At 55.2% G+C, this 23371-nt stretch overlaps 1 protein-coding gene across 4 annotated transcripts; it reads right to left on the reverse strand.

The window, feature by feature from the left end:
* Window positions 1-43: 43 nt before the first annotated feature.
* PLEKHM1 (pleckstrin homology and RUN domain containing M1) lies at window positions 44-21513 on the reverse strand. Of its 4 annotated transcripts, XM_063404076.1 has the most exons (14): window positions 21451-21513; window positions 20370-20797; window positions 19695-19852; window positions 16433-16514; window positions 14703-14950; window positions 12747-13382; window positions 11219-11570; window positions 8771-9005; window positions 7421-8326; window positions 5735-5880; window positions 5372-5565; window positions 4864-4927; window positions 4280-4437; window positions 44-809 (listed from the first exon to the last, which is right to left on the reverse strand). In XM_063404076.1, the coding sequence occupies exons 4-14, from the start codon at window positions 16472-16474 to the stop codon at window positions 686-688; spliced, it is 3105 nt and encodes a 1034-aa protein (XP_063260146.1). In that variant the 5' UTR covers window positions 16475-16514; window positions 19695-19852; window positions 20370-20797; window positions 21451-21513; the 3' UTR covers window positions 44-685. The 4 variants fall into 4 exon arrangements, with proteins under 4 accessions (XP_063260146.1, XP_063260148.1, XP_063260145.1 ...); XM_063404078.1 differs by lacking the exon at window positions 19695-19852 and having other exon boundaries at window positions 8771-9002; XM_063404075.1 differs by lacking the exon at window positions 19695-19852.
* Between the last annotated feature and the right edge of the window lie 1858 nt (window positions 21514-23371).

Here is a 23371-nt window from a genome sequence, read left to right on the forward strand (position 1 = left end):
ATGAGGTCCCACTGCAGAGATGCAAACTCAAAAATCGCTTCACTTGTTGTTAAATAAACTTTAATTATTTTTGCGTGGGGAAGGGTTAAAGGAAAATAAAACTTCTCCCGAGGGTGAGCAGCAGCAGGTGGGGAGGAGCAGCCCGGCTCTCGGCTCTCCCCGGAGGCCACGGCCCTGGCTGGGCTCTCTGAGCAGGAGATGCTCGGGGCACCCACAGTCCCCCTGGGGCACGCAGGTCCCTAAAGGCACAAGTGTCACTTTGTCCCCTCCCTGCATGGGTCCACCACCCAGAGCAGCCCAGTTGTGCAAAACCCCCATGTAAAAAAATACTGGTTTTCAGTATCCTAAAAAACTAGAGCTTTGATCAATGTCAGTTCTCCACACCCTTGACTGGAATCCTGGGATGACACCCTGAAGAGCCGCTGGGTTCCACTGGGAGGGGACATTGGCACCAGGAGGGTGACAGGGAACAGCACCCGGTTAGTGTGAAGGGGGATGGATTTTCCCAGCCCCCTCCTTTAGCCCTGGGTGGGCAGAAGGTCCCTCTGGAGGGCAGGAGCACCCACCCCACATTGTCCCTGTCCCCAGGGCGGGGTCAGGCACAGGAGGGGCTCTCAGGCAGGAGGGGTCTGCTCCGTCCCTTCCACACCCCCATCCCGAGGGCAGTGTCGAGGTCAGTGCCAGGCTACAGGGCGGGCTCTGTGCTGGCCTCCAGCCGCCGCTGGTACCGCTGCCGCCGCTCGCAGCGCGGGCACGATGGGGCCCGGGCGTGGCAGTCCCGGTGGAAGACGGTTTTGCATTCACTGCACCTGGGAAAAGAAGGGAAAAAACAATCCCACTGCGTTGCTAACATCAGAACAAAGACCAAACTTCCCCCACTGAACCAGGGGACAGTTCCCTGTCCTGGTGTGTTATGAGCACTCACTGAGCAGAGCCCCAGCTCAGGAGGAGGCTTGAGTGCAGGAGCAGCAGCTGCTTGAGAGGAACATCCACCCCAGCAGCTCCTCATCCAGCCTAGCAGCTCCTCATCCACCCCAGAAGCTCCTGAACCACCCCGGCACCTCCTGATCCACCCCAGCAGCTCCTCATCCACCCCAGAAGCTCCTGAACCACTCCGGCACCTCCTGATCCACCCCAGCAGCTCCTCAATCCACCTCAGCAGCTCCTGATCCACCCCAGCAGCTCCTCATCCACCTCAGCAGCTCCTGATCCACCTCAGCACCCCCTCATCCACCCCAGCAGCTCTGAGTGCAGCAGCTGGGCCGGAAGGAGCGTGGTGGGTGCTGCTGGCTGCTGGCAGCTGCCAATGTGTGAGAGACGGGAGTGAGGTTTGTGCCCTGCTCTCCCAGCATCGAGTGCAGCTTCGAGGATGTGACAACACCCCCTGCAACAACGAACCCTGTGACACCAAACCCTGGACACTGGCCCTTGTGACACTGATCCCTTGACACCAATCTCATGACACCAAGCATCGCTGTTGGGGACCCTCTGCTTGTCATGGCTGGGGCAGGACACCCTACCCTGACAGCAGGACCTGCATGTGGCAGGGAGGCTGTGGGGACAGTAACGCTGCAGGGAGGGGACAGGCAGCCAGGAGGGAGCTGCCCTTGAGCAGGTGGCTCAGTGGAGGTGTCAGAGCTTCCTGATCTGGCTCAGCAGCAGCAGGAATGTGACACCCTGCAAAGGACCCCAGCTTGGGTAGGGCTTTCACTGCTCAGTCACCAGCTGAAATGTCCCTGCTATGAGGGCTGAGGTTAATTTTTGGGTTGTGATCCCCAGCTCCTCAGTGGCAGTAAAATGTGGCTCAGCCACATGCCAGCGGGGCAGCCAGATATACCTTCACTGTGCAAATGCCTGGTGCACAATCCATGTGTGAACAGCGTGAAACACCTTAATTCCCCAAAGGATGCACAGAGGCAGAGAAACACCCGTCAGTGCCAGGAAAGGAACCACATCACCACAGCTGGGGCCAAATCTGGCTCCCAAGAGAAGCTGTAAACCCTGAGGGACTCAGGACAGGGAAAGGCTCATGCACGGACAGGCAGGATTTGGGATGGAAAATAAGCATTTCCCCAGTGGAAATTCCATATTTCCATGTAGCCTCTCCAGATCAGCAGCAACGGTGGCTGCTCCCCAGCTGTGGGGGGATTTGGGAAGCTGGGTTTTACCCGGTGTGGTTCTGAGTGGGAAGTGGCATCTCCTGTCTCCACCTCCCCCGAGCTGCTGGAGCAGGAGAGGGTCCTGCGCTGGCGGGGACATTGTTTGAGGCACTGCAGACACATCCTGCAGTGAGGCCGGTGTGACCCGGCAGCGCTGGGGCGGGCAGAGGGGCAGGAAGCCGCGCTGAGCTCTGTGAGGATGTCAAGGATGTCGGCTGAGCTGCTTTCCTGCCGCACAGCCTCCTCTGTCAGGGCGAGAAAGAAAAACGCCAACAAACTTCAGAGCTCGGCTCTATGGGACACACGAGACCTCCGGCCGGCCGCCAGCCAGCTCAGCCCTTCGTGCCAGCACTTTCCAGAGCCTGGCTGCTCTTTTTCCAGGGAAAATCGGTCCCCTGGGGATGTTGTTGTCCTCGATAACGAGCTCAGTGCAGTCCCTGTGGCAGGGAGGGGAGCAAGCAGTGCTGCTTGTCCTCCATGGATACATTTGCAGCCCTGGAACACGTGGAGCACCCACGGATCCCAGTATCCTCGTTATTTTCTGCAGGTTCTGGGTGTCGCTGCTTGCTTTTAGGGATTGTCAGAGAAAGTGAAGCCACGCAGTCCATGAGCCTGTGAAATCTCTCTGCCAGGATTGTGCTCAATGCCAAATAGGCTAAGACAGCACAAGAGGAAATGGCCTCAAGTTGCCTCAGGGGAGGTTTAGGTTGGATATTATGGAAAATTTCTTTACTGAAAGAGTTGTCCAACTCTGGCAGAGGCTGCCCAGGCAAGTGGTGGAGTCACCATCCCTGCAGGGATTGAAAGGCCGTGTGGGTGTGGCACCTGGGGACAGGGGTCAGTGGGGGCCTTGGCAGTGCTGGGAGGATTGGACTCGATGATCTTACGGGCCTTTCCAGCCTGGATGACTCCACAATTCTATGACATAACCATGGAGATGTGGATCTCTCCATCTACAATGGAGAGGCTCCTTGGCTGGAAGGGTTGGACTTCTTCAGCAAACCCTGATGATGGTGGGGGTAAGAATTCCCCTCTAACACCATCCCCATCCTGATTCCAACTTCTGTCCAGCTGCTGTACCCTGACCCACAGCCAACCCCACTGCAGGACAGGTCCCTCTGCCTGTAAGGAATGGAAGCTCTGTGGGCAGGAGAAAAACCCAGGGAGAGCCAGTATCACCCCTCTCTTGCTGGGAACATCCTCAGTCTCTCCCAGCATATCCCACAGTGCTGCCCCCCCTCCATCTCTGCTCCCAGAGAAGCTGTGGCTGCCCCATCCCTGAAGTGTCCAAGGCCAGCTTGGACAGGATTTGGAAGGGGTCCCTGCCCATGGCAGTGGGTGGCACTGGCTGGGCTTTAAGGTCCCTCCAGCCCAAACCATTTTAGCATTCCGTGAAATCTGACCATGTGTCTGTCCTTCCTTCTCTGGCTGTAGAGGGATGTGGGACAGTCCCATGCTGCTTCCCCTTCCCTCCTTCAGCCCCTACAAGGGAGTCAGACTGACCCTGAGTGGGAGAGGCACTGGCAAGGTAGTCAAGACAGGGACATACAGAACCTTCCTCCTCCTCCCTCCAGCCCCTTGGCTGCCCTGGCATCCAGCACCCAGCAAGGCCTTTTGCAGGCTGACAGCAAGGTGCTGGTGGCTCTGCATCTTTAGTCAGCAAAGCCATCTCTCTTGGTGACATCCTGGCTCTGTGAGGACAGTCTGCTCCTGCCCCAAACAGCCCAGATTTAGTTTGGAGCATCCTGGGGCTGATGGGTTCCCTGAGGACATGGGCATAAGGATGTGGGAACTGTGAGGATGAGTCCCACAAGGATGGGGGAACCACAAGGGCGTGGCTCCCACGAGGACATGGGCACCACGAGGACGTGGCTCCCATGAGGACATGGGCACTACAATATGGTTCCCATCGTTGAGGACATGGGAACCACAAGGCTGTGGGCATCACGATGATGCACAGTCACCTCGGAGCCATTTCCAATTCCCCCCGTGCCCTGCAAGCGGGGTCTGCTCGCACACCCCGAGCAGAACTTCGGGGTCGGCTGGGGCTCCTGGTGTAAGCCAGGCTGTGCCCCTGGGGGTCCTGGCTGCAGTGGGACGGGTGGAGGGGGCTCACTCACCTGGTGGTAGTGTCAAACTCGAAGGGGAAGATGATGTCGCTGCTGTTGCAGATCTGGCAGATGAAGCCGCGCTGGGTGCACAGGTCACAGCTGTAGACGTGGTGGGATGCAAACTGCAGCAGCGACTGCAGGAAGGTCTCGAAGACGCCGTCGGCAATCTGGGGGACACGGGGGTCAGCGCTGCTGGGGCCCGGCCCCGTGGGGTTTGGTGTGTCACACCCATTCCGTGGGCTGCACCTGAAGGCAGGGCTGTCCTCCAAAACAACCCCACCCCACAGCCTGGGGAGCCATGGGACCCCGGATTGCTGAGCAGCACCCACAACCTGCCAGGATGGGGGTCTCAGCTTAGGAATCACTGAAAAACCCAACTGTTGGGAACCTCCTGCTGAAGGAGCAGCATGTGGCATCCCCACAGACACCAGAGTGTTTTCATCTGGAAAATCCCAACAGCTGGGCCAGGGGGTTTGGAGCAACCTGGTCTAGTGGGAGGTGGAACTGGATGGCAGAGGATGCGACTGGATGGTCTTTAAGGTCCCTTCCAACTCAAACCATTCTGTGATTCTGTGACCATGCACAGCTCTCACCTGGTTCAGGTCAGCCACGCTGTATTTGTGCGGACACTCCAGGAGGTAATGCCTGTGATCGAGCCTGCAAAGAAGCACAGAGAGGAAGGGGGTTGATGGTCTCCACCACACCTCCAACAGCTTTGGAGCAAGGATGAAGCCTGGATAAAGCAGCTTCCTGAAGTGAATCACTGCAGAGCCCATTTTCACATCCCAAATCTTGCCACTGTAAATCACGTGAGAGCATTTCAAAGGGGGGGGGAAAAAAGAAAATAAATATCTCATCTATTTTGCCAGGTGTTTCCTGTCCAGCCAGAAGCTCCTGGGCCAGGAAGGCGTTTCCTGAGTCACAGCTCATTGTGCTGACCCAGCCAACAGATGGGTAACTCCTTAGAGCAGATGATATGGAGGGAAAAACCAGCCTGAGCCGTGGCAGCACCACTCCCTGCTCCCATGGTGAGTGAGGAGGGGGACCAGGAGACCACCAGAGCGCCGAGAGAGGGGAATGTCACCCCGGGAAGGCCCTCACCGCTTGCTGAGCTCCTTGAGGGCGCCGCTGCGGCACATGATGAGATAATCCCCCAGCAGCTTCAGCTGCTCCCGGCTGCGCAGGATCCGCCCCATCCTCTCCACGTGCTCGTAGAGGCTCTCGTTGACCAGCTTCAGGTCAATCAGCGGCTGGTTTCGGATCTGCGTCAGAAACTTCAGGGCCTGCTTGCATACCTGGGGAACAGAGAGAAGGGATAGGTGGACACAGACCATGAGCAGCCCTAGAGCTCGGAGGGAGGTTGGGAGTGGGCATTTCCAGCCCAGGGGATGCCCAGGTGGACCTTCAGGAAGCAGATGCTGCAGCGTTTCCCTGCTCCCTGCAGGGGGCCAGCCCAGGACTCACCCCTCGCTTGGTCAGATCCCAGTTGTGGATGAGGCGGGAGGGGATGACGCTCTCCTCGTCCCGGTGGCAGCTGTCACAGTAGTAGAGCCCCGAGAAGGCGCAGAGCTTGGGCCTGGCGAAGGAGAAGCCGATCTGCCGGGAGCAGCCTGCGGGAGCAGGGGGTGAGAGGCGGCTGTGCTGCCCACAGCCTTGGCCCACCACTGCTGGGATCAGGGAGAAACTTTTGGCAGCATGGAATTGAAGTTTTGGGAAAGGGTAGGGACCACTTAAAGCACCTGCAGGATGTTCAGTGCGAGGCCTCCAGCCCCCTCCTCATGGATCGAAGCCTATGATGGTTCAACAGTTGCTGCTTCACTTTTTCTCCATAAAAAGGAGGCTGAACTATCTGTGAACCCACTTTTATCCATCAAGTGGTCCAACTGTTGGTTTTTTTTGGTTTTTTTTTTTTTTTAGGAAAAGTGAATTCTGGCAACATCCCAGTGGTTTAGGGAAGAATCTATACCTCACTTGCTGTCCCATCACCTCCAACAGTAACTTTGCACTGTTTTGCCTTTGGTCAGCCCTTTTCCTTTCTGCTGCTGTCACAGGGTACCAAAACCTCATCTGCAAGGGATGAGATCAGGATGGATTAACCCCAAAGCACCTTTATTATAGCAGTGGGGAACCCACTACCCCATCCGCTGCACTCTGAAATAGCTGAAGCTCATCTCCCCAAAATATTCATGGAGATCACGTGTTGCTTTCTGAATTAGTAAGAAAAACCATCCTTTATTGCTCATTACTCTGAGATGGAAGGGAACACATCAGGTGTCAGGCTGGGAGGGGGGTGAAAGCAGAGCAGGCAGATCCCTAAAGAAAACCTACACAAAAAACCTGTGAATTTGTCTTTTTGGCTTGTGGCTTCCAGCTGTGGGGAGGTGGAAGATGCAGGACAGAGCCTGGAAGGGAAGGCAGAGACCAAATAGACGAGAAAAAAAATTACATTAAAAAAGGGGAGATATTAAAAGAAAAAACCCCAACCTGCTGGAGGGTACAAGAAATATAATTGAAGCAGGAGAGAAATCTGAAATTTAATTAACTTAGCAAGGTAAAGAGCAAATTACAGCTCCTGTGGAGGTCAGTGAAGGTGCCACCAGAATCTCCCTGCGTGCTGAGAGGCGTCAGGGGAAGGGTAAATGATTGTTTTGCAAAATCAGCCCGTCACACCCATGGCAATCCCATGCTGCCTTACTGGAAAAACTACTCCAGATTGCACTTTCCCCGCAGGCTGGGGCCTCAAAATGCCCAGGAAGAGAGTCCTGAGCTTCCTGATCCACCTAAGGTTGCTTCAACCCCAGTTTGCCACTGTCTATACCAAAAGCATCTTAAATGGGAGCCCAGTAATATCCCAGTTGGACTGGGCTGGGGTGGGATGGGGACTCAGCATGGGGGCCTCACCCTGTGCCCACAGGACACCAAAAGTGCCCTGACTGGGGATGTGAAGCCCCGCCAAGGGGATCTTGTGCTGTTGGGATCCCTGGGAAAACAGAGAAGCTGTGGCTGCCCCATCCCTGGGGGTGTCCAAGACCAGCTTGGACAGAACTTGGAGCACCCTGGGATGGTGGAAGGCGTCCCTGTCCATGACAGGGGGTGCAACTGGATGGGCTTTAGGGTCCTTCCAACCCAAACCATTCCATGGCTCTGTACCTGCACAGATGAAGCTCTGTGAGTCCAGGCCCTTCTCCATGGGGATGGCCACCAGGTACTGCAACAAGAAGCTGTTTTCCTTCACAATGTTCTTCAGGACGACCTGGGAGTGCCCATCCAAGCTGCCCCCCAGGGTCAGCGCCTCCTCGGCGCCCTCCAGGTAGGACATGAGCACCTCTCGGACCAGCTCCCGCCATGAGGCCGCCTCCTCCGCGTTCTCAGCCTGCAGCTTCAGCACAGCCTTGGATGTGATCACCTTGAAGAAGGAGGGGCCCCCCAGGCTGGTGTCTGGAAGGATGTCCTGGATGGTCTCTATGCCATAACTGTTGCTTAAAATTTTGTCATTGTTTCTGATTTTAAAGCACTTCAGAGTTTCTAGAGACAGGGAAAAAATGAACGGGACCCAAGTTTTGTCCACATCCATGTACAGAACGGCCTCTTTGATTGCATCCAGCTCTGCTTCTGGAGCTGCAGACCAGTCCAAGCTGTTCCCTGGCACGTCACTGTACTGGAGAGCACTGGAATCACCCTTGGCAGGCTGGGCTTCGCCTCCATCCTCGGAATACTCCAGGGTCTCCCAGTCCTCCTCCTCCAGCTGCGGCCGGCACTTGCGCAGCGCCTCGCGGATCCTGTCCAGCCAGTCCTCGGCCTCATCCTGGGAGGGAGCTCGCAGGAAGAGCTTTTTCCCCAGGAAAACCAGCTCGAAGCGGCCATCAGGGTGGGTCAGCGCCAGGGACTCGCAGCGCAGCAGAGAGTAGGTCTCCACACAGATCCGCTCCTCGTGGTCCAGGAAGAGGCGCAGCTCCAGGGGGGACAGCTCACAGGAAAACTCCTTCCAAATGCCCATGGCTCCTCGCCGCTCCAGGCTGCCCAGCTTCAGTAGCCCACGGAAAGGGTTGGAAAGACCTGGGACAAGGGATGGCTCAGTTTAAGTAAGGGGAAGGTAGTGGGGAGAGAAAAGCCGAGATTGGCTCAAAGCAAGCACCCAGAGGCATGGCAGGGGAGAGACCCGGTGCTGGTACATGGTGGGCTGGGGCAGGAGCTGACAGGACCTTGGTCTCCATCACTACCCACCTGCATTTGGGTTTCTGTCCGCCTGTATTTGGGTTTTGAGGCTGGGAACAAGTGGGATAAATGAAAGGCATCCCACAGGGTGGACAGGCCCTCTCTCACTAAAATGCTTCCCACCAGAGCTTCCCTGGGCTTGGCAATGCCTTGGGAAGCTGCTCCACTGCCTTCTGTAGCTCCCAGTGCTGCCATCAGCCCACACCAGCCAGCAGCTCTCCCCAGACAGCCCCTCCCCACCGGGAGCAGCCCCCAAGCACGAGGGCAGCAGGAAGTGGCACGTACCCATCTGCCTGCGGTGCACCACGCTGAAGCCCTTCTGCTCCCGCTCCGGGGACATTTTGGGCTTCCCAGTGTCCAAGGATGGCACTGAGAGCCTCTCCAAGTCCAGAGCATTGATGAGGCCTGGGGCTGGCCCCTCGCTGTCCCCCTCTGGCCCAAAGCCATTGGTGTCGGCTGTGCTCCTGCTGCTCTCTCCTGGGGAAGGTCTGTAGAAATCATCTTCTGAGATCCAGCTCTTCTGATAAAAAATGAAATATTATGAATTATTAAGCTCAACAAACACCATGTGCCCCTCAAACACACACATCCACAGCAACCTCTCCTTGGGGCCTGCTCCTGTGCAGCCCAAATCCCAGGCACTGATGTGTGGATTTAATGGAAGGTGTCCCTGCTCATGGCAGGAGGTTGGGAATGAAATGAGTCTTAAGGTCCCTTCCTCTCCAAATCACTCCATGATTGTCTGAATTTCTGCTGGCCAGTCCTAGACGAATAGCTCTCCTGCTCCCCCCAATCAGAGAACAATCCATGGAACTGTGTCAACAGCTGGAAAATACTGGGATTGTATTCTGGTGGGATAATAAGACAAAAATCAACCTGTTCTCTCCCCCTAAAATCACTGTGGAAGGAGAGCACATTCCCTGCAACGATCACAGGTCCATGGAGTTTTACTGATGGGGGTGAAATTCCAGCCCTGCCATGGAAGGGCATGAGCTGGAGCAGCAGCACCAGGAAGAACAGAGATGGGGATAGGCACAGAGATGTCCAGTGTGAAATAGAGACCTATGGCTCACAAGAGGATGCTACAGGGGCCTGGGCTGTGCAGGGGAAAAATAAGGCAGGGAAAGCAGAAGAAGCTTCCGTCTGCATATACCAGGAGAGGATGAGATCCATGAGCTGAAAAAAATTTGGCTGTAGCTTCTCCAGGAGCTTTTCTAGCTACAAGAATCCCAGAATCACTAGGGGAGAAAAGCCCTTCAAGTCCCCCCTGTGCCCAGTCCCCACCTTGGCAGGCAGACCAGGGCACTGAGTGCCATGTCCAGGCATTCCTTGGACACCTCCAGGGATGGGGACTCTGCCACCTCCCTGGGCACCCCCTTCCAATGCCTGACCACCCTTTCAGTGAAGAAACTCCTCCTGAAAGAAGCAAGGTTCTAGGACAAGGTCCCAAAGCAAACACCAGGGAGAAAAAACAACCCAGCTCAGTGCCCTGGCACAAGACAGCAGTGTTCCCAGACCATTCTAGGGCTGCATCCCAACAGGAATGTCTTTTAAACATTTTTAAACATCCCCTTTGTGGCCTTCTAAGAGCCTTTTATTTTGAATAACAACCTCAGTGACAGCAGAGGAGCTGTCACCACCCTGCGGGGAGAATCACGGGTGTCGGCTCCTGGATTACTCCTGGGGCAGGAATGCAGGTTGCTCCCTGAGTCATGGAGAGCAGGGGGAATTTCCTGTTGACACAGTATGTTATACATAGATTAGGTCAAACTGGCTCTGGGCCAGGAGGAAGCAGCGGAAACGGGATAAGCGGGAGGGAACTGAGAGGAGCAGAGAGCAAAAGGAGGAATGGTCTGGGGGGTGTGAGGTATATCCTACCAGCGTGGAAAGGATGGGAACCAGCATGGAAACAATGGGAACCAGGATGGAACAGTCAGTAACAAATTAGACAGAGGACAGGGCTGTTCAAAGAGTTTCCTAAAAGCAGAAGCCAGTGGATGTGGATCTGCTTCTAGTAGAGCAGGGGAAATCCGCTGCTGGTCGAGACCAACACCCAGGAATGCCATCCCACTCTGGGAACAGATGTGCTGCAGGAGGATTTTCCCACTGGGAAACCAGTCTGTTTCCTGTCCAGTCAATCCTTTTCCCTCCTCTTACGTGGACCATAAATGAAGAAAAGTCCCTGTGAGGACCTCGACTCTGGGGCTGTTTTATCGCTTGCACACAGCCCATGGCCAGATTTGTGCGAGAGCTCAGCCCTCTCCTAATATCCCTAACAAACACAAAACTTCCTGCTGCAGCTGCTCCTGGAGAGGGATGACTGACAGGCCAGGCAGGGCTTCAAAAGCTTTGGTGCCTCCTTCACCAGGGAATACAGACTTTGATCCAGTTTCTCCTGAAGCAGCTGCATGGCCACAGCTCCATGAGGTGGGAATAATCACTGATAACCAAGTGGGAGCAGCACAGAAGGTGGGAGTTTGGAGAAATTTATTCATGGAAGTGTCCAAGGCCAGGCTGGACGGGGCTTGGAGCAATCTGGTCTAGCAGAAGGTGTCCCTGCAGATGGCAGGGGGTGGAACTGGATGAACTTTAAGATCCCTTACAACCCAAACCATTCTGGGATTCCCTGACTGTAGAAAAGCAGTGCCTATTGGAGCTGTCCCCAGTTTTATTTCCCTTCACCGCTGGGTACAAACCCAAGGAGATGGGAAGGGAGGGAGCTGTAGCACCTACCGGACACCCCAGCAGGGGAGAGGGCAGGTGCTGGGCCGTGGGGCTGCAGACAGCCTGGCTGCCCTCACTGCCACCGCTCTCCGCTCTGCCCGGACCATCCCGAGGGGCCGGGGTTCCGCACGTGCTGCCGGCGTCTCCGTCGCCACGGCCGGGGGGTGCGGGGCCCCCCGTCCCAGCAGGGGTGTCACTGCTGTGGGGAGGCTCCTGGGGCGTTCCGTGGGCCGGTGCCGGGCAGGTGGGCAACACCAGGGGGCCCGGGGGAGGCCGGGGAGAGCAGCCCAGCACGCTGGGGAGCAGCTGTCCCTCCAGGGCGTCCGGGCCTGGCTTGGCCTTGCTGAACTCGGACAACACCCTTGAAATGGAAAAGTGATCAGTTTGAAGGCAGCTCAACAACCAAAACCTAAACCTCACCCCCCCTCCATTATAGCAAACTGTAACCATGTAAAAAGGGTGCAGTGTCACTGTAGGCCTTTATGGGATGGCAGCACACCGTGGCTGGAAAATCCCAGTGATGTCAACAGAGAAATGTGGGATTTGTGCCCCACAGAGCACTGCCAGCCCTATAGCATGGAGCAGGTCCCTGCCTGTGAAGGGAGCATTTCCCAATTACACCCATTTAATTTGGTGGGTGGAGGGACAACACTGGGTGCTCCTCACAGCCCCAGCCCCATGTACAGCTCCTGGACAAGTATCTATAGCCTTGGACCATATGCCAAACCCCAATTGTTTTCATTAATGAGCAATTAAAAGTGGAGCCTGGCCAGAGGATCAGCTGTTCCCGAGGTCCCACTCCATTGCCAGCCCCAGAATTAAACCAGCCCAAGATTATAACTCAAAGGAGCGTCTCCATCACGAGTTTAATCCAGTCAAGGCAGATTCTTCCAGGATCACTGGAAGATGCAAAATCCTGGAAATGGGGAATGACGCTGTTATAGATGGGAAGCAGTCTGCAGCTCCAGCTCTTCCTGAAGACTAAGAAGAGGCATCACCCCAAGGCTCGGTTCCCTCAGAGTCACACTCTAAAGGTGACAGGCAAAATATTTACAGATTACTCAGAGTTTATATAACCCTGGAAATCTTTGTGCTGGATGCTTGGCAGGAATAAATCACAAGGATGACAAACCAACAACCTCCCTCTCTGAATGATCTGCTGAAGCTGCAAATTACAACCCTTCCCTGTGACCAAACTTGTTTCTTTCCCCCTGTGGAAAGCCCTGGAGCATCCCCCACCGTAGGCCAGGAAGATGTGACATTCCTGAAAGCAGGGAGCAGCATTTTTCTGACGTTTCTGCCCTGCTAAAAAGGACACACACACACACTTCAATGGCCATGAGCTCATTTGCAGTGGCAGCAGAGTCTCAACAAGCCGTGCTGAGTGGTTTGTAAAAAGATAAAAAGCTCCTTCCAGAAGGGAGAAAGAGCTTGTTAAAGGCAAACAGGGAGAACAACTTCCTGCCTACAGAGAGAAAGTAACAAGAGCCCAGAGAGGGTCAAAAATCCCTTTGGAGAGATGTGGGGAGAGACTCACTCCTGCAGGGACCTGTCCAGGTCCTCGGCGGTGGCCGTGCCCAGGTCGGAGTCGCAGGACAGCGGCTCCTCGCCGCGCTCGGGGCTGCGGGCGCAGGGCACCGGGGGGAGGCTGTCAGAGCCCAGGCTGGACGAGAGCTGCGATGAACTCGTGGTGTTCAAGCTCAGCGAGGACGACGTGAGCTTGGTCTTGCTGCTGGCTTTGCTGATGGGCAGGGCGGGGGCTTGGATCTCGATCTCATCTGACCCCGAGGACTGGGAGATGGAGCCCAGCGATGTTTTCCTGAGGGGTTCAGAGGCCGAGGACGTGAGGGGCTCCAGCAGCTCGGACACAGGACACAGACCCGACAGGGACAGCGGGGTGACGGTCCACTCGTTCAGAACTGCGGACTTGTAGGAGAGCTCGAAGGTTAAGGACGATAAACCCTGCAAGTAGCAGAGGAGAAACTCGCACTCCTCGGCGTCCAGGAGCAGAGCTGGGCCTTGGTAGTACTCGTGCAGCCGGGCCCGGTCCTGCAGCAGCAGCTTCAGGTAGCACTCCATGAGCCCATCATTGAGCGCCAGCCGCAGCCAGGCCCGGCAGCGCCCCACGTCCGTGTTGATAAACATCAGCTGCTCCAGCTCCGAGACAGTATTTCTGGGGAAGGAGGAAAAAGAACAGAACAGGAGTGAGCGGCTCTGTTTTGTGCAGGAGGCCCAGAGCATTCATCAGACACTGCCTAGCCTGCTCTGCTACACGGAGTTCAGAAGCTGGGATAAAACCAGCTGTGGAAAATCTCTCTCCTTCATGGAAAGTGTGGTTTTCCATGGGGGAGATGGCTCCTGAATGGCTCAAAGTAAATATGTTGGTAAGGACCCAGGGAGTTCTGCAGTGCCTCTGGCTGACCCTCCTCTCTCAGACTGGAGGCATCTCCTACCCATTGCCTTCACTGGGCGAGGATGCAGAGGGGAGAATGTCCTTGTATTTGCAGGGTTTGTGCTGGCTGGATCCTCCTTGGTGACAACCACGTGTCTAAATTCTCACTTCAAATTTAAAAGCAGTCAAAACACAGTGAAAACTGTTGTGGCAGCCCAAAAAAAAAAACTTGGTTGGAGTTGAGCTCAAGTAATCCTAAACTCCTGAATTCAGCTGTTCTTCCCTAAAATCCAACAGCGACACCATGCTCCCTGCTCCCAGCTCACTGCACACACCTCAAAAACCAGAGCAAAGATTTTGTAAGACTTCTTTTCTAATCTGTCTTTCAGGACAGAAGAAAAAACCTTCAAAGGGCACAAAAATATCCCCCATAGCATGTGAAAGAGTTATTTTCATCTGCTCTTTCATAATTCAGGAGTTGGTGATGGAGCTGGATGAGGCTTTTAGAACAACTTGTGTGGGGGCTGTTATTTACTGTGTGTGAATTTGGCTTAGGGAGTGGCTTAGAAAAACCCCAGTAAACAGTGATCACTCAGGAGAGACCTCCTCAAAGGCTGGCTGGGACACAGAGAAACAGGGCCAACCAGTCCCAGCAGATCCAGGCCAGGAAAGAACCCAGATCCTGTGTTGTGCATAAGCAGATGCTGTTGGGGACCAGTGTGGTCACTGGGGTTCCACTGGACCCAGAAATCCTGCCTGGCACCCAGAAACAAATAAGAAAGGAGTTTGTGCCTTCAGTTTCAATCCTCAACTTTCTGGGGACATCAGCTCACCCCCAGCACATGCTGAGCAGGGATGTGGGGACTCAGCCCCTCTTGGCACTGCAGGGGATTCACTCTGCTACCTCCATCTCCCAGGGTGCAGGGCAGCCCCTCAAAGGCCCATGAGAGCATCCTTCCCTGCAGCTGAGGGGACTGAGCACACAGATGGGGTAGAGACACATCTGTCCATCGAGCCATCCTCATTCACTGAATATGACAGCACCAAAAGAAGGGATAAACCTGAGGGTGTGAATCCCTGTCAGAAGTAGGAGCCACTCACCGATGTGTGATGCTCTTCAGCAGGCCCCAAAAGGCTGGCTGGGGAAGGGGGCCCCGACCCCCTGATTTCCTCCCTTTCCCCCCACTCTCTGCCTTGATGTGCTTTGCCTTCAGCCCGTGCACAAACACAGCTTCCAGGGCACTGCAGAGCGTGTTGGCATTGCCGTCATCACTGGTGACCACGGCATCTGAGCTCACGTACTGCTTCTGCAGAGCCTTGATGGCGTTCACCAGCTGCTTCTTGATCAGCTGCAAGACAGGAGGTGCAGGTTTGGATTATAAACATGAAAATATCAGGCACGATTTAATGTAAAAGAGCTCAAAAAACAGTAAGGCTTATCCACACTGAAGCACCATGCGACTCCTACCTCATCCTCACCCTTTGGAGTGGCTGAACCAGTCAAGCTGGGTACTCACACTCCTGACATCTGGCTTATTTTGTTACAAAAATAATAATTTATGCAATTTTAGCTGGTGTTTCAGAACTGAGGTTGCCTTTAGAGTGTGTGGTGCTTCCTATGCAGATAGAAATGGCTTAAGGGAATGGGGAAAAAGGAATTGGTTCTTTCCAGGCGCTCTCTCGGGGGAAACACAAGGATTAAGTGTGGGGGAGAAAGGGGAAACTCAGAGGAGAGAACAGATCCCCTGAGCTCGTGCAGGTCAGCCCAAGCAGCATGTGACATGTGACACAGGGCTTGCCAGCAGAAATCAAAGTCATCGACCTCACTGGCTGTGCTGGGTAAACACTGAGGGGTTTGGAAGGACATTGGGGTTCAGCCTCTGCCCTCAGACAAACTCAGTGCGTTCTGAAGCTGGGATATGGGAATTTTGCCTTCCAGCAGCTTTACTTCCTCTTCCACCAGTCAAAAGCAGCAAGATGAATTTAACAATTGCACGCCAGTGGAGAAGTTTTTTCCTAAAGAAGCTGAGCCTGGATGCCTCAACAAATCTTATTTTAAATCACGGTTGTGTTTCTCAGCAGGCGCTTGCAAAACACCACAAATTCCTCCTCAAATTCCAACCAAACAATCCATGTTTCAGCACCACGCAGCATTCCCAGCAAATGCTGAATGCTCTCTGAGCAGAGCTCTGCAAATTTTGACTCCAGCCTGGGTTGGCTGCGCAAACCCATATTAAATTTCCAGCCTGGGATATTTTTTTCAGCATCTAAATAAGATTCCCAGCAGCTGTAGCTCAAGGACAACAGCCAGGGGAGTGTGTTCCTCATTTGGGGTGCTGTTTTCCAGCTTTTTCAGCTGCCCCCCAGGTCTGCTGCTCCACGGAAGGAGCACTGAGAAGACAAAAGAGTGCAGATGATTTCATCAGTCACGCATTGATTCACCCATGGGATGAATAAAACACTTGGGTTTAACAGTTGATGTTGAACTTTGCTTGTTGAATATGTTTAGACTCCCAAAGTTGAGTGAAGATACCCCAAATTGGGGGGGACAACACCCCTTCATCCAGGTATCAGAGCTGAGCACCTTCCCTGCCCCACATGAAGCCTTGCAAAGGCCAAGGTGTGATTTACCCCCTTATTTCCTTTAATCCCCCAACCCAGACAAACCATCAAGGATCCCTTTTCAATCCAAATATAATCCAAATATATTTTCAATCCAAATATAAACCATCCTCATCCCAGCTGGCAGCACCCACAAGTCCTACCTGTCCCCATCAGTGCCTGGAGTTGCACTGGGACCTGTCTGGGGAGCACTGGGGGGTCTGGCTCACCTGGATGGCTTCCTTGGGGTCCTCAGGGTGGCTGGAATGCATCTCTGCTGCTACCGTCCCCCACGCTGCCCTCACATGTCACCTGTGGGACAAGGAGGGCATGGTTGAGCACCCAGGGGTTCCACCCCACTCACCCGCCAGGGAAGGGCTCCTGGTGCTACCCAAAAGGGATGGATCCTGCCCTGAGGCGTTGTGCAGGTGCTCAGGGCCAGGACACTGTGGGAACTGAGCTGGGAGTGAGTGACATGGAAAGGTACCGTGATTGCCAGGGACAATGCCCAGGGACCAGGAGAGTTTCAGGCAAAACAGAACATGGCCAAGAGACCAGGACGGAGTAATGAACCCCTGTGAGGGGCCCTCAGGTAGCTTCCAGGCTAGGGGAGCTGCCAGGCAGGTCTGGCCAGCAGTGCCACAGGCATGGCCAGGGACTGCTCCCCTTGTCCCTGTGTCACCTGGAATGCTTAAACCTGGAAAATCAAATGGGAGTGGCATTAGGTGGCCGGGACAAGGGGTGTCACCCCCCAGCAGAACCTGGGGAGAAGTGACAGCCATTCAGCTCTCTGTCACACGCCAGAGGAGTGATGCTGCTCCAAACCCAGCTGGGACAGACCCTACCAGCACAGAGCTGTCTGGGGAGATGGGAAAGAATCGTGGAATGCCAGGATGGCTTGGGTTAGAAAGGACCTTAAATCCCACCCAGTTTCACCACCTGCCACGGGCAGGGACAATTTCCACTGTCCCAGGTTGCTCCAAGCCCCGTCCAACCTGGCCTTGGACACTTCCAGGGATGGGGCAGCCACAGCTGCTCTGGGCACCCTGTGCCAGGGCCTGCCCAACCTCATGGGATGAATTTCTTGCCAATATCCAATCTCAATCTTCATTTCTAGTTTAAACCCATTCTCCCTTGTCCTGTCACTGTCTGCCCATGTAAAGTCCCTCTCCACAATTTTTTAAAGCCCCTGTAAATACTGGAAGGCTTCTGGTTCTCCATGAGGCAAATGAAACCCAGCATCTCCCCATGCTGGGAGGTGCTGTGCTGCTTTGATGGGAGACAGAAAAAACAGTACCCTCCTGTTATGGAAAACTCTGCAAAAACCTGATCTGAGCAGTCTGAGCAGCCTGGCCAGGTCACCTGCCACTGCAGGGACAAGAAGAGACCTTTGACTTCTGACTCTTGGCTTCCTGCCCTGCTCCTTCCTCGGAGCCTGTGAAACACAGCTGGATCCCTCTCCAAACACAGCTGGATCCCTCATCCCACACAGCTGGATCCTTCACTCCACACAGCAGGGCCTGGCATGAAAAGGGGTCCGAGAGCTGCTCCAGCACCTGCTACTGTTCACAGCTTCCTAAGGATACGAGAGGCCGGAGAAGGAATTTATAGAATCCTAGAATGGTTTGGACTGGAAGGGGCCTTAAGGATTAGCCAGTGCCAGCTCCTCCCATGGGCACTATCCCAGGGTTCTCCAAGCCCCATCCAACTTGGCCTTGGACACTTCCAGGGATGGGGCAGCCACAGCTGCTCAGGGCACCCTGTGCCAGGGCCTCACTGCCCTCACAGGGAAGAATTTCGTCTTAATATCCAATCCAATCCTCACCTCTGTCAGTGTGAAACCATTCCACTGTGTCCTATCAAACTGTTCCCTTAAGCTGGAATCACCATCCACATGAAGGAGAGCCCAGCTGTTTGCCACAGGGTTGAATCTGCCTCCAGCAGACAACAGGCTAGAAAATTGCATTGATGTCTCAGATTTTATTTACAAGCCAACACAAAATCCCCAGAGCTTTCTCTGAGTAGAGCTGACAGAATCAACCTGCCCCTCTCCTGGGCAGAAACATGGTTTGCATGGAGCAGCTCCTACATGGCCACAGCCAGTCCTAAGGCACCACTGTCCAAATCAGGAGCAGTTTAAACCCAGAGTGGTCCAAACACAGAGTAGCTCAAGTCTAGAGCAGCCAAAATCCAGACATCCCAGACCCGAAACATTCCAGAACTACAGCATCCTGTGCAGGTACCACAGCAGCTGGCCGTGCTGGGAGCAGTGAGACAAGAACTCCTTGGGGCCAAACCCAGGACAGATCCTCAGTGTTTCCAGGGTTCACAGACAATTTCAGAGAAAATGGAACTGTTTTTGCTGTGGCTTGTCGTAAGATTTCCTCTCTCTGTGTTGCAACACAGAAATGGGGGAGCACAGGAAAGTTAACCTCTGGCTCAGGGGCTGCTGGGGGGGTTGGGGGAGTGACGGGCTCCTGAAGTGACAGCAGTGCTTGACAAGGACTGCAGGGAGTCACCTCCATCTCTGCCTTCCACCCAGCAAGTTCCAGCTCCTCAGGGCTGGGCAGCCTCTGCCTATTTCTCCACACCTCCTGCTACACTCTGTGGGCACAAGGAACATTTCCTCCGAGACAATGAAGGTGGGAGACCCAAGGATGGGAGACTCAAGGGTGGGAAATCCAAGAGTGAGAGGAGACCCAGGTGTGGGAGAAGACTCAAGGGTGAGAGTCCTGAGGGAGATGTGAGGGTGAGACCCAAGGGTGGGAGACTGGAGGGTGGGAGACTCAAGGAGGGGCACAGGGTGGCATTTCTCATTCCCAGGGAGGCAGCACAGGTGTTCCAGCTCCAGGACCACTCTGGAGTCCTGAGGTGGTCACAGGGAAAGGGCTGACAGCAGAGGTGACAGAAAGGAAAGACTTCATCTAAGTTTTTCAAAGACCTGGTCTAAGCTTTACATAGTGAGAGTTATTCCCCCAAAACACTCTCCTTTACCAGCATCACCTCTCCCAGTGCCTGCAGGAGGTGAGAGCTGAGGAGGACAACCCACCACTTCACCACAGGACTCTCCACTCCCACCACGACCAGTCCAACCAGTTTGTTCCAGCGCCATGAATCCACACAGCACCACTTCTATGGGACAGCATTTTCCTGAATAATGAGTGCAAGGAAGCAGCTCTGAGGAGGATTTCACCAAACAAAATCCGAGGTGAAACACAGGGAAATCAGAACAGCCCTCGCACCAGGTCTAGAAAGATCTAGAGGGCTCTGGGGCTCTGGAGCACTTCCAGGCAGATCCTGGAAAGCCGTGGCTGTTCCTTGCCATCTTGGAAGATAAAGAGATGGGATGGATTGGCAAACACAGAGACAAGCACAGCTACAGCACAGAAAACCCACCAGGTTTGCCAGTGGTCACCACCCTGACGGCTCCCTGGGTGAAACAGGGAAAGGCAAACACGTAAGAGACAACCCCAGGCAGGGAGTCCGACCTACCCAGGAGAAGAGTCACGGTGCAAGGGCAGAGCTGCTGATTTCCCAAGCTGCTGCAAACCAGCCAGATTCTTTGGAAACAGCTGGAATCAAGGCTCATGCCAGTAGAGCAGAGCCCCTGTCCCAGAGCTTGGCTCCCTGGTCTCCTAAGAAGCGACGCTCTGTGAGTTATAAATAAACAGCAGGTCACTGCCTGTGCTCTGGGATGGAAAACAACGACGGCAGCGTGAGCGGTGACTCAAGGCCTGGACAACAGAGCAAGTCATTTTCCAAGCACGAGGGCTGTGCAGTCACCCTCTGCCCTGGAGACATGGGAGCTCTGGTGGCACAGGGGGCTCCAAGGGCTGCTGTGGGGACAGCCCCCTCCTCCTACACAGCTCCTGCTTCCCACCCAGAGCCCAGTACAAGCTGGGCCCAGAGACAGCCCAAGAGCAGGAAAGCCATGGCAGTGGCATGGCATGGGAATTGGCTGGTTGGAGGACAAAATCCCTGGGAACAGCTTGGGGAGGCTTAGGACAGGACAGAGCCCCAGCAGGACCCTGATGGTCTGACTTTGGCTCCTTCCCTGTGCCCAGCCCGAGGTAGCAGTGCTGTGATTCCCACGACAGGAACACAGGCAAGGAGTGAGGGATGGGACCATCTCACTTCCCTTGTCCCTATTTGTCACAGCTGACAAACCTGGTGGTGGCTGGAGAAGTGTCACTGCTGATGGGCCTGTCCAGCTTCTGCCCTGTGGGGTGCAGGAGTAGCAGGGGGAGGAAGAGCAGGCACTGAGCTCCCAGCCTGGGTGGTGAAACTGCTTCCCAAACACTCCACACTGGGAATTTCCTTCAGCCTATTGCCTGCTCCTGCACCAGGCTACAATTTGCTGGAGCCGCAGGGAGAGCTGAGGTTGATTTTCCGTGGTGGTGCAGCTGCTGGAGCCACCATGCATGGGCCAAGCAGGTTGTGAAAGCCCCAGCGTGTTGAGGCAAGATGTCCCCGGGTTTCTATTGCCAGTTTTTGTGTTGCTTTGGATTCCCAGTGCTGGAGCTTCCCCGTGGATGTTCCTGGTGCCATCCGGCTGGGTGGGCGGCTCGCATCCCTTGGCAGGGGGACGGCGGTCGCTGCAAGGAAGGCAGTGAGGAAAGGGCTTTTTAATCTCTGCATTTTACATAAAAATTACCCAGGGCTTGTTTGCAACTGCTCATTTTATGTGAGAAAACGTGATTTGTTGAGACTGTAACACATGCTAAATCCGGGAAAGCTGTAAGGATCCCACAGGTGCTGGGATCTCTGGCTGGTGGGAGGAACAGGCCGAGAGATTTGGGGTGTCAGTGGTGGTGGGTGTGAACTGAGGACCAGATAGCAACCCCGCAGTAGGGCCCCTTGCAAACCCACATCTGACCTGCTGTCCCCCCCATGGGAGACACTGAGAGGAGGAATGAGAGGCCAAGGCTGCTGGCTGGGCAGCACAGCAGTGCGGGGCCCGGCAGGGCAGGCCGGGGGCTGCGGGGGTGGCTCCGGGGGCATCCGGGTGGCTGGGGAGCGATCAGGGCCTGCCCGGCCGTGGGGAGCCGGGGGAGCAGCGCTCTGCAACGCCCCGCACCCGCTGCCAGACCCCATGGCCCGCACCCCGGCTGACCCCAGCACCCCGCACCCCTCGGGCGCCCATCGCCCTGCACCCCCCGGCCCTCATCACCGCGCACCCCTGCAGCCCACAGGACCCCGCAGCTCCTGCAGGCCCCATCACCCCCGGTGCCGCCGGGCCCCCGCTCACCGGCTCCGCGTCTCCGGCCGGGAAACCCGGAAGTGCCGGGAGCGCGCACGCCCCGCCCCAAGTGACGTCATCACGCGAAGGGGCGGGACTGAGATTGCCAGGCCACGCCCCGCGGGCACCGCGCGGAGCCGCGCGCGGGAACCCGGACACGCCCGGACACGGCTGGACAGACAGCTGGACACAGCCGGACACAGCTGGACACACCTGGATATACATGGATACACATGGACAGGTGCAGGTTGCCCCCAGGATGCCACGGCCCCGGGAAGGCTGCGGCTCCAGAGGCTGGGCTGCGGTGACTGCTTGAGACGCGCGGGGCTCCCTGGATCTCCCCGTCCCATCCCCAGGGGACTTTGGGGTGTCCTAAGCACAGCACCCACTTAGCAGCGTCCTTCTCTGCAGAGAGGGCTCATGGAGTCAGCGATCCAGATCTTGGGGTGCTGGATGCAGGACAAGACCCAGGCAAGAGCACCTTGCCTCTAGGTAACAGCATTTCCTTAGGCTTCTTCCATCTGGAATAACAGCAAGGAAATGACATCTGAGGAAATAAGGGCAAGGAAATAACCATGAAAATTAAAGGAAATAGTCAAGGAAACAGTAGTAAGGAAAAAGCCAAGAATATAGCCTCCAAGGAAGTAAGAGCAAGTAAATGACAAGGAAACAGGACTGGGATCCAAGGAAATATCCTGGGATATAGCCACAAACAAGCAGAATCCAAGGAAAGCCTCAGCAGTTCCTACATCAGAACAAGAGCTGAAGAAAAAGTGCAGGCATTGCCTGTACTAAAAGTATCTGCCAGGCCCTCAGTTCCCAGGAAAATGAATTCCTGACTGCAATGCAGGGCACTGGGATGTGGAGGAAGAGATTTTCCTACACTCTTCAACTTGCTGGGAAGACACTGGGCTTGAATTAAGTGGCTGCAAATGGGCAGAGCCTGGAAAGCACAGTGGAAGGGAAGGATTTGGAGAGGTGAGGAAGAGAGGGAAGCAGAGGGTACCTGACCTCATCTGCTCTACATCCTCTGCCTCATACTTCTTCCTCTCCATCACAGATAAAAAAAAAAAACAAAAAAAAAAACTCGAACATTTTGCTTGTGGCCCAGGGGTTCCCCCTCTGCCACCACTCAGTTCAGCTGCCAAGGGTGCACAGGGGCATCAGGAATGAAAACAATGCACCCATCAGCCTGGGAGCCAGGCGGCTGTGAGGGAGAGCAAAGGGAAGGAGGAGGAGGGGGAAACCTCAGGGGTGCCGAGGGGACAGTGCTGCTTGTGCAGCTCCAAGCCAGCACCACAGCGACACCAGTGCCATGGCCTCTTCTGCAAGAGGACACCGGCCATTCCCCTTCCACCCACCACCCAGAGCTCCTGTGCTGGCAGGAGACATTGGTAACACACAAGTGTTGACCCTGCAAAGCTCCAGGGGCCTTGGGACGTTTTAGAAGCACTACTGCAAATCCTTTGACTTTGATATCCAAAGACAGATCCAGGAAGGCCTCGTTGCAATGGGAAGACACAACAGGGAGTGCTGGAGACAGGCACTGGCACTGCGGCTGGCACAAATAACAACTGCAGGAGATGGGTGTTCTGCTCAGCCTAGTGGCAATACTGAAAGGGGAAGTGAAAGGATAAGAGTGTCAGGGAGTGTGAGAGGGACTGGAGGAGCCACTCTGAAGCAGCCATTGGGCAAATGTCCCAAACAGACAAATCTCAGGAAGCCAAGGATCCCAAAGGCTATTGTCTGCAAGAAGGAAGGAGGGGACCCAAAAGACAGGAAAAATGGAAACAGGTCCCTGCTTGGGCCAGTAGGGGAATCCCCTCCTGGCCCAGCTCACCTTCCCAGCTCCCTCTACACAACACGGTGGAGGCTCTGGGCCTCTGGGGCTGGCACAATCACAGTGTGGACAAAGGTCCATGTACGGTGG

This window comes from Prinia subflava, chromosome 8 (assembly GCF_021018805.1).
Source record: "Prinia subflava isolate CZ2003 ecotype Zambia chromosome 8, Cam_Psub_1.2, whole genome shotgun sequence".
Lineage (NCBI taxonomy): Eukaryota > Metazoa > Chordata > Aves > Passeriformes > Cisticolidae > Prinia > Prinia subflava.

Excerpts from the sequence above, each read along its gene's own strand:
- PLEKHM1 (XM_063404075.1), bottom strand. The coding sequence starts at position 16,474 with ATGCATTCCAGCCACCCTGAGGACCCCAAGGAAGCCATCCAG. Across the intron at positions 8,327-8,770 it reads GGTGCACCGCAGGCAGATGG|GTCTTTCCAACCCTTTCCGT; the intron begins GTACGTGCCACT and ends CCCTTGTCCCAG. Across the intron at positions 5,881-7,420 it reads ACAGAGCTTCATCTGTGCAG|GCTGCTCCCGGCAGATCGGC; the intron begins GTACAGAGCCAT and ends CTGCTCCCGCAG.